At 38.0% G+C, this 8,274-nt stretch overlaps 1 protein-coding gene across 4 annotated transcripts in view; it reads right to left on the bottom strand.

Moving 5' to 3' along the window:
* Window positions 1-1,815: 1,815 nt before the first annotated feature.
* The window catches only part of LOC130179382 (RNA-binding Raly-like protein), a 38,598-nt gene continuing 32,139 nt past the window's right edge, over window positions 1,816-8,274 (bottom strand). For all 4 annotated transcript variants that reach the window (XM_056392324.1, XM_056392325.1, XM_056392323.1 and 1 more), the window contains 7 exons: window positions 8,175-8,250; window positions 7,736-7,783; window positions 6,771-6,964; window positions 5,333-5,446; window positions 4,918-5,075; window positions 3,361-3,398; window positions 1,816-2,608 (listed from right to left, as the gene is read on the bottom strand). In XM_056392324.1, coding sequence (XP_056248299.1) covers window positions 3,366-3,398; window positions 4,918-5,075; window positions 5,333-5,446; window positions 6,771-6,964; window positions 7,736-7,783; window positions 8,175-8,250 — 623 coding nt within the window. In that variant the 3' untranslated portion in view covers window positions 1,816-2,608; window positions 3,361-3,365. The remainder of the gene's footprint in view (window positions 2,609-3,360; window positions 3,399-4,917; window positions 5,076-5,332; window positions 5,447-6,770; window positions 6,965-7,735; window positions 7,784-8,174; window positions 8,251-8,274) is intronic.

The raw sequence follows: 8,274 nt of genomic DNA, 5'->3' as shown, positions 1-8,274 counted from the left end.
CTGTTTTGTAGATCACTTGTTACATACATCAGACATAAGGGGTAGAAAAGATGACCTCATCTCAAGGCCTATTTAGTAGCTGTTCTGGAGTTTTTCATCAGATCACACAATCTTCATCAGCAGATGAAGTTTATCCAGTTGCCATTTAATTACAGATGTTCAAATGCTAAAGACCTCTTGAGTATGTTGATGTAAAAATTGAGCTTGACAATAGACTAATGACACTATAATGTTTAATAGTTTTGTATGTTTAATAGATCCAAATTGAATAGGCATCTGAAAACCGGAGTTCAAAATATATTAAGAAATAGTGCTAATATATAATTAATAGTGGCATTTGGCCTCTACTACAAAGTTGTGTGACGTGCTGCATGTGGACACAAATATATGTCACACCTCACAAATATTTTTAAGTGTCATGCAAATGAGCCAACTGTGACAGATTTTTATCATCCTAAATGTGTATGAAAAATATGACAAAATTTAGGGTATCATTAAAGTCAGAGTGAAATATATCAATGTTGACCATAGCAAACAAAGATGATGATAGAAGACAGTCCTTGCAATTTTGAAATTATTCATAGTGTAATACATTAAATATAAATGGCTCTTTTTATGCTTTCTTTCCCTAAGAAGTAATTCATAAAACCTGTTTCATTACAATCTGTCTTTGACTTATAGGCCTGTTAAACAATGCAAACTGTGAGTTGTGCATCCTTGTTCAGCTATGGCTAATCACAGATGTATTATAGAGATCCTGACCCCTATTATACTCATAATTCATCTAGCAGCTACACGGGCCGGTGATTGATTCAGTTCATCACACACTGAACCTTGTCCTTATTAGAGAAGCTGCATGACTGATCATTGTACTCACTGGCTGCTATCCAGTGATGATAGAACCAATTATACCTGCAACCTTGCCAATGGCCCTCCTTAACCTGTGAAAATGATGATCTGGTGCTAATGAAGTGAGTGAATTAGAAATGCCATCTGTTGCTGCCTCGCCACCATTTACCTCTCATAGGCTGTAGTTTTCAAAGTCACTGCATTAAAAAAACTTAGATGAATATTCTCATAGCCAATTAGAGAATAGGATTAATCTATGGGAATCCTATAATTAAACTTGAGAGGAGAATTTATACATTTAGCATTATTCTGTGCCTTATTTTTCACCTGTTCTACGGTCATTTGATTTGGAAATGGTTTGAGGGTGGAGAAAAAGTCACGCAAGTATTGAGTCACACAGTAAGTTTGCAATTATATTATGCAAAATTATCTTGCTGTAGGATGAACCCCTGAAGCAACCAGTCAGTCCTCCTTTGTTATTTGCCCTTTTCTCATCATTCTGATAACAATATGCAGCAGTACTTCCTGCAGTATAGTATTGTCCTAATAATGCATGAGGGTGCAATAACACAATCTGTTCCAACACTGCCTTTGTGCAGACAGAGGAATTGTAAGTCATCAACAAAAGTTGGGAGATCTTTAGGAATTGTTTGCATTAACTTTCAAGGCTGCATTTACTTCCCTTGCTCTAGGCAAACTGTGAGTTAATCCCTGTTTTCAAAATGAATGAAATTACATAATTTTTTTTTTTTTAAATTCCCTCTTTTTAACCTTGGGTGGTTTACTAGTTCCCTTTGTACCATCAAAGGTTATTCACTGGACTTGAAACTGAAATAATTGAGATGTTCTAAAAAAAAAAATTGCTGAAGTTGTTTTGCAAGCCTTAAGTTAAAGTAAGGTTTTTGTACTGAGCTGAAACAGTCTGCAATGTTTTTTGGTTGTTTGTGAAAATGAAAGCCACAACACTTTTTTTTTTTTTTTGGGGAGGAACGTGTTTATTTCAAAAACTGTTGTCATCCATAGCTGTGACAGATGCAATGAATACAAACGATCCATAATAGCCACGTTTTTAACATGCTGATAGTAAAAAATAGTCATCTTTTGATTACCATAAAGAGATTGTAAACAGAATTTTAAAATGCATCTTATCGTGTATAACAAATGACAAACATGATATGCATACAATACTGTGTGGAGACATTGTGAATAAATTACATACTGTACATTTCAGCAAAATGTACAAATAAAGCAAATCACATAATCAAGTGTAAAAGAAAATGTGTTCCTCATACATTCATATTTAGCTCTCTGCCAGCATTGTGGCTCAGTTACAGTTTTAAATGCACAGAAACAGAACAAACATACAGTTGCAGTACAACAGAAGAGGGCATCTCATGGTTCATCTGATTGATAACGTAATTGTATTTTTATGCACAATACAGACCATAATATATTAAGCACACAATATACTGTATTGTCCTTATTTTTCAGAACGGCAATCACTTTGAAGGGAAGTTATTGATTGCTCTTTGAAGTTGATCTTGCTGTAGTTTGGAGAATATTCATAACCAGCGTTTTCATGAAGTACACATCAGGAGTGTCATGTTCTAATGAGGCAAACAAGCAACAAACAGGTTTGAAAATCTCTTCTTTCTGCTGTCATTGCTTTCCTTTATTTCAAATACACCTCCTTGATCAAGAAGGTGTTGCTGGTATCTGTTCTCCCAACTTCATGTACTGTAGGCTTCCTTTCTCCCAACTTGAAAAAATATGAAAAAACAGACAGACTGCAGTGAAAATTCATTGTTACTGTCATACTGTCTTTCACAGCAAACATATGGGGAAAAGGTGGCTGCAGTTTCAGGTTAGGTGGGTGGAAAAACAGAAGAGGCATGGGGGCTGTGACTAACATTTAAAATATACTAATGCTAAGAGCTCCTGATATTACCTGCAACCACTGACTGAGATATCCACCCGAGGACAAACAGTTCATTATGCCATCAACTTAACAATCTATCATGTTCAGAGCGGCTGAAAAAGCTTTCTGTTATCGGGCACTTGAGGACAGTGGGGAGGAAATGTCAGCCAAGAGGCAAATTAAATCTCACAGCTATTTGTTCATACAAAGAATATCAGGGGAGATTTAAATGTCGTTTGATGGAAAGTGCGGATGAGACAGAGTTCTATCTCTGTGGCTGTTCAGACAGTCATCAGTGATAACTGCAGAGAAGCTGCCTTTCCATATGCTCCCAGACGGAGAGAATGACAGTCCATTTAGAAGAACAGAGTGGGGGATTAAACTGGAAGGTGATGAGCAGTGTTTCTCACACTCTCGCTCTGCTTAAAAGTATAGAAACAAGCTGAAGATCGTTTTGAGTTGGTGTTACTGCTGTCTGAATTGTTGGGCATTCTTGAAATGAAATTGTTGAAAGCGTATGTTGTACAGTGATTGGCTTGTTTGCTTGTAAGTAAGAAATTCTATTGTGCAAAATAGTATGATTAAATACTGACCTTACTCAGTTGTCAATGTCTGATATGTGGTTCTCTATCTGCAATACAAGAAAAAAAAAATAGGAGATGAATGTAGACATCACTTTGATACATTCTTGTAAGTGGAACATTAAGAAAAACATCTATATAGTTCATGCCTTTCTTCATCAGAAAATACAGATTTGGTTGTGTGACTGGATTTCCAGGCATTTCCAGCATCCATATGTTTTAATGTTCTGTAGGTGGCATCTAGTAGCATAAGTCAGAGGCTATTCAGCCATTAATTAACATTCAGGGCTTCAGATTTTTTTTCCCCCCATTTAAGAGAAATACCATACATGTAGGATACAAAGCATTTTAGATTTTGATCATTTCATATTATCAGGAAAGAGACCCAAGATCGATGATGTCAAAGAAACCAAGGACTGGATTATTTTTTTTACCCAGAATAGCACTTCCACGTACAATGTACTAATGTCTCCTCCTCTGTCCCACATTTTACAAGTGTCCTGATGACATCCATTTAATCAGTGTAAGTCAGAGTTTGTTAGGGAGTTTAGTGTTGGAACCTTTTGTTTTGTGTTAGTGTCATTATTGTAGTTTTGTGGGGTGCCTCAGGGGCACACCTGGTAGAGCGCGTACTACATTGGCTCGGTGCCATGGGTTCGAGTCCGACCCATGGCATTCACTGCATGTCATCCCCTCTCTCCCTCCATGCATTTCCTGTCTATCTCTCACTACACTGTCGAAATGTGGTTATAGTTTTATTTAGGGTTGTTATGTTTGTTATTTTGGCCTTGGCTCTCCCTGAAATTATACTGTGCTTCATGTTTGGCAATAAATCTTTGAGAATCTGAATAATATGACTCCTTGAGTTCTTTATCTAGTCTTATGCTACTCCCCTTTCCCCTAGACCAGCTTGGGGTCATAACAACTACAGACATAAAAAAAAAAATCGCTTGCAGGCATTGTATTATAACAACCAGCTCTAGTAACAGGAGAAACACTAGTTATTGATTGTGTATTGGGTCTAATTAAATTAGGAGATAAATAAATGTAGTTCACACTAGGACACAATTTATCCTTTAAAGGAATAGTTGGACATTTTGGTCTTAGCTTAGCACAAAGAATGGATACATGCCTCTGTCCAAATGTAATATAATCCGAATACCAGCACCTCTAAATCTCCCTAATATGTTATATCTTGTTTGTTTAATCTGTACAAAAACTAAAGTGTAAAAACAACAATTTGTCCCTTATTTCCAGTCTTTGTGCTAAGATAACTGGGTCCCAGCTATAGCTTCACACTTACTGCACAGACATGAGAGTGATATCATCTCATCTAACTCTTCACCAAAAAGAAAAGTACATAAGTGTATTTCCCAAAATGCCTGAGATTGTGATTTATTAAATAAGATGTACAGCTAACACACACACACACACACACACACACACACACACACACACACACACACATAACTTGACTTGGACACATTTGCATTTACTTCAGACACAAAGGAACTCAGTAACCCCACTTACTCCTTGCTGAGACTGGAAATAGTTACTTGGCCTGCTCACCATGTCGCTGGTGCCTTCATCTTCAAAGTCGTCTTCGCCGCCGTCCGTCATCTCCCCCGCCTCCACCTCGGCTGTCCCCTCCGCTTCCTCTCCACCAAAGTGGTCTGCTGCATCTCCATGGAGACATTCACACACCTCCTCTTGTTTCCTCTGTATCTCTGGCAAAAGAGAAAGAGAGACAGAGAGAGAAAGATTGGCAGTTAACATCAGAACATAATGGATTTATTGAACTGAGCTTTTTTTCAGACAAGCTACTCTATAAGCCTTTGATATTTTCTATATCCCTTTGTCCTTTTTCCTCAAAGACTCTGCATCTTTTATTTCGATACCTAGTGAGCACTCTCTGTCTTTTCCCAGTGTATACATGCAAAGCCCTCTAGCAGACAGGCTCTCCCTCCCCTCTGTCAAATCTCACCGGCGTCAGAGCGATGTTGCCGCTCAAACTTCTCCAGCCTTCCCAGCAGTGAGTCGATCTTGGTCTTGATCTGTGACAGCTCCTTTTTGATTGTTAGGAGCTGGTCTGTCTTCACTGTGAGCATACATTAATAAAGTTAAAAAAGCATAGTTAATGTGATGTTTGACAAGGAAACAGACACAGTGACAGCAGGAACAGCTGCTGCACTGCTCTGCTCTGAAATGTCTTGAAGGGTACGTTCATTGCCAGAAATGTGGCTGAGGCTCAATCAGTGAAAGGGCATGGGGAAGAAAGTTTGATATTTCACTGTGCTGCATTGTGGGGAGAATACTGATTAATATCTGTACAAGTATGAGCAGTGCAAACTATGGAACAATTGAAGAAAGGTTGATTTCATACAACATGAATCATATTTTTGTAGTTTTGGCCACCATTCTGCAACAATAACACTCTACTCACCAACTTAAACTTGTATTAATTGAGAGCAGTACAACAAACTGAACACCTCATAAAGTTGCTTATTTACACATCCAGCAGACACCAGCAGTGATTTATAATCAATTTCAGATAAATATCTAACTCTTTAACTGCTAAATGTTCCACTATGTTTACCAGCTAGTCTTTGAATGACAACCCTTTGGTGCTGTGCTGGAAGAATACTGTGGGTTTATCAGAGATGGTGTTTGTTTTGCTGAAAACAATGCTAAGATTGGTGAGAATGAACCAAAACATTGAAGTTGCAGCTGTAAAACCAAAACACTAAGATGAGAAATCTCACATTATACAAAGTCAGTTGAACCACTGATAATATAAAACATATTGCTGAGAGCAGCTTTAATGGCTGAAATCTTGGACTGGCAGAAAGAAGAAATCGTCTTTTACCGTTGGCTTGTCTACTGTCTACAGCTGAAACAAGTAGTCGATGAGATAACTGACAGAAAATTAATCAGCACTGATAATCGATTAAGAGTCCATTCCCAAGAAAAAAAATGTCAAAAATTCACTTCTTCCAGCTTCTTTGAAGTGAAGATTTCCTGCTTTTACTTTGTTTTCTATGACTGTAAACTGGTTTTTGAGTTCGTTACCTTCATCTCAGGGAAACTGTGATTTTTGATGCAAAAAACACAAACGCAAGGATAAGTTGCTTTTCTTCTTCTGTCTTATATGATAGCCAATTTAACATATTTGGGTTTTATAGTTTTGGTTGGTCAAAATAAAAATTTTCACTATTGGCTCTGGAAAATTAAAATGTATTTATCTATTATACAGACTAAATGATTAATCAATTAATTAAGATAATAACAGGCTAATTAAACAATAATGAAAATGACCATTTGTTGCAGTCCTAAACAAAATAACGATCAAAACTACAAAAAAAATACAGAATACAAAAACAGAGCAGGAAAAAGTGAACTAGAGGAACAAAAAGGGAACATACATTTAGGTCCTGTGATGGAAGAGCCAGCATTGAGTGCTCGAGAGGAGGACGAGGAGGAGGAAGAAGAGGAAGAACAAGCTCTGACTGGAAAGGATGATTTGGCTCTGCGCGTGGACGGGACAACTAGTCGCGAACGTTTGATGGGGATCACAGCCCGGGTTGGAGGCACCACACGACCGTGGTACTCAAAGAGTCTGAAGACACATGAAAAATACAGTTGTAGCAATCTCAGCAACAATAGAAATGTTACAAAGGTATTACACTGCAGGAACATGTCTGTAAAAGAAAGGGAGAGGTAACCGAACAGCAAAGTGTGTCATCAAGTTGCTGGTTTTTTTCCCCAGTCATTTCTGTGGTGCATTGATGTTGTTATTCGAGCAACAAGAAATGCTTACAAAGCACCTAATAGACATGCTGCAAAAGATGTCTGCACGATGGCTGTACATATTGAACAATGCCACAACCATTCAATCAAATGCTGTTCCCTGTCGCCGATGACATATCAAATTGCTAAAATAGCAATAATGATTCAAAGCTGAAGGATTGACTCTCTGGGATATTGCAAATCAGAGGAAGTAAACAAACCAATGAAAATGTCAGAAGGAAGATGCATTCTTTGCCTTGCCAGCGCAAATGACCAGCTGGGGGACTATCTGACATTCAGTACTCGCCTATGCGGATAAAAGCATCATTAGTAAGCCCAACGGAGAGGAATAAAAACCTCCCCAATATGACATTCATTATGCCTATGATAATGTAGTTACTTGGCCTCAGATGGAAATGGGGCTATTCCGCTAAAAACTCATCTTTATCTAAGTAGCTGTCTTGGAAATGGGGAGAAAGGAAAGTTTACACTGAAGGGCAAAAATCATGAGAAAAGAGATTGAAAAAGCCATATGAAAAGTTAAAACAAAGTGCAAAGACAAAGCACAGCCTGATTGTGCTGTTATTTACCATTTACATACCTGCTGTAGAAATCGTCTCTGTAGTAGTCATAGTCAAACTCGTAGCCACTGGGAACATAAACGAGAATTTTATTTTTGCAGTATTAAAATGATGCGACACCCACCCACACACACACACAGATTTATTTTGAGCTGTCTGAAATAGTTCAACATTTTGGGAATTATGTTTTATTGCTTTCTTGAGTTAGATGAGAAGATGCCACTCTCATGTCTGTGCTGTAATGAAGCTGCAGCCAGCAGCCAGTTAGCCTAGCTTAGCACACAGACTGGGGGAAAAAAGGGTGGAAACAACAAGCCTGGCTATGTCAACATGAACAAAATCTGGCTCTCAAGTTCACTAACTCTTTATATGTTATATATGTATGTAGAGCGAGAAAAGCAGGTCAGCAAAGCAATATCCAACTGATACAGTAAAATAAGACACACATTTCACGCAGACCTGTAGAGTGACGAGAGAGGCCTCTTGGAGCCCATCTTAGGCCTGTATGGTTTTGGCTCTCCTGCCATGTTGATGTCTGGAAACAAAATGAATATCAATG

The sequence above is a fragment of the Seriola aureovittata genome, chromosome 12, assembly GCF_021018895.1.
Source record: "Seriola aureovittata isolate HTS-2021-v1 ecotype China chromosome 12, ASM2101889v1, whole genome shotgun sequence".
Taxonomy (NCBI): domain Eukaryota; kingdom Metazoa; phylum Chordata; class Actinopteri; order Carangiformes; family Carangidae; genus Seriola; species Seriola aureovittata.
This window is presented reverse-complemented; position numbering and strand designations above follow the sequence as displayed.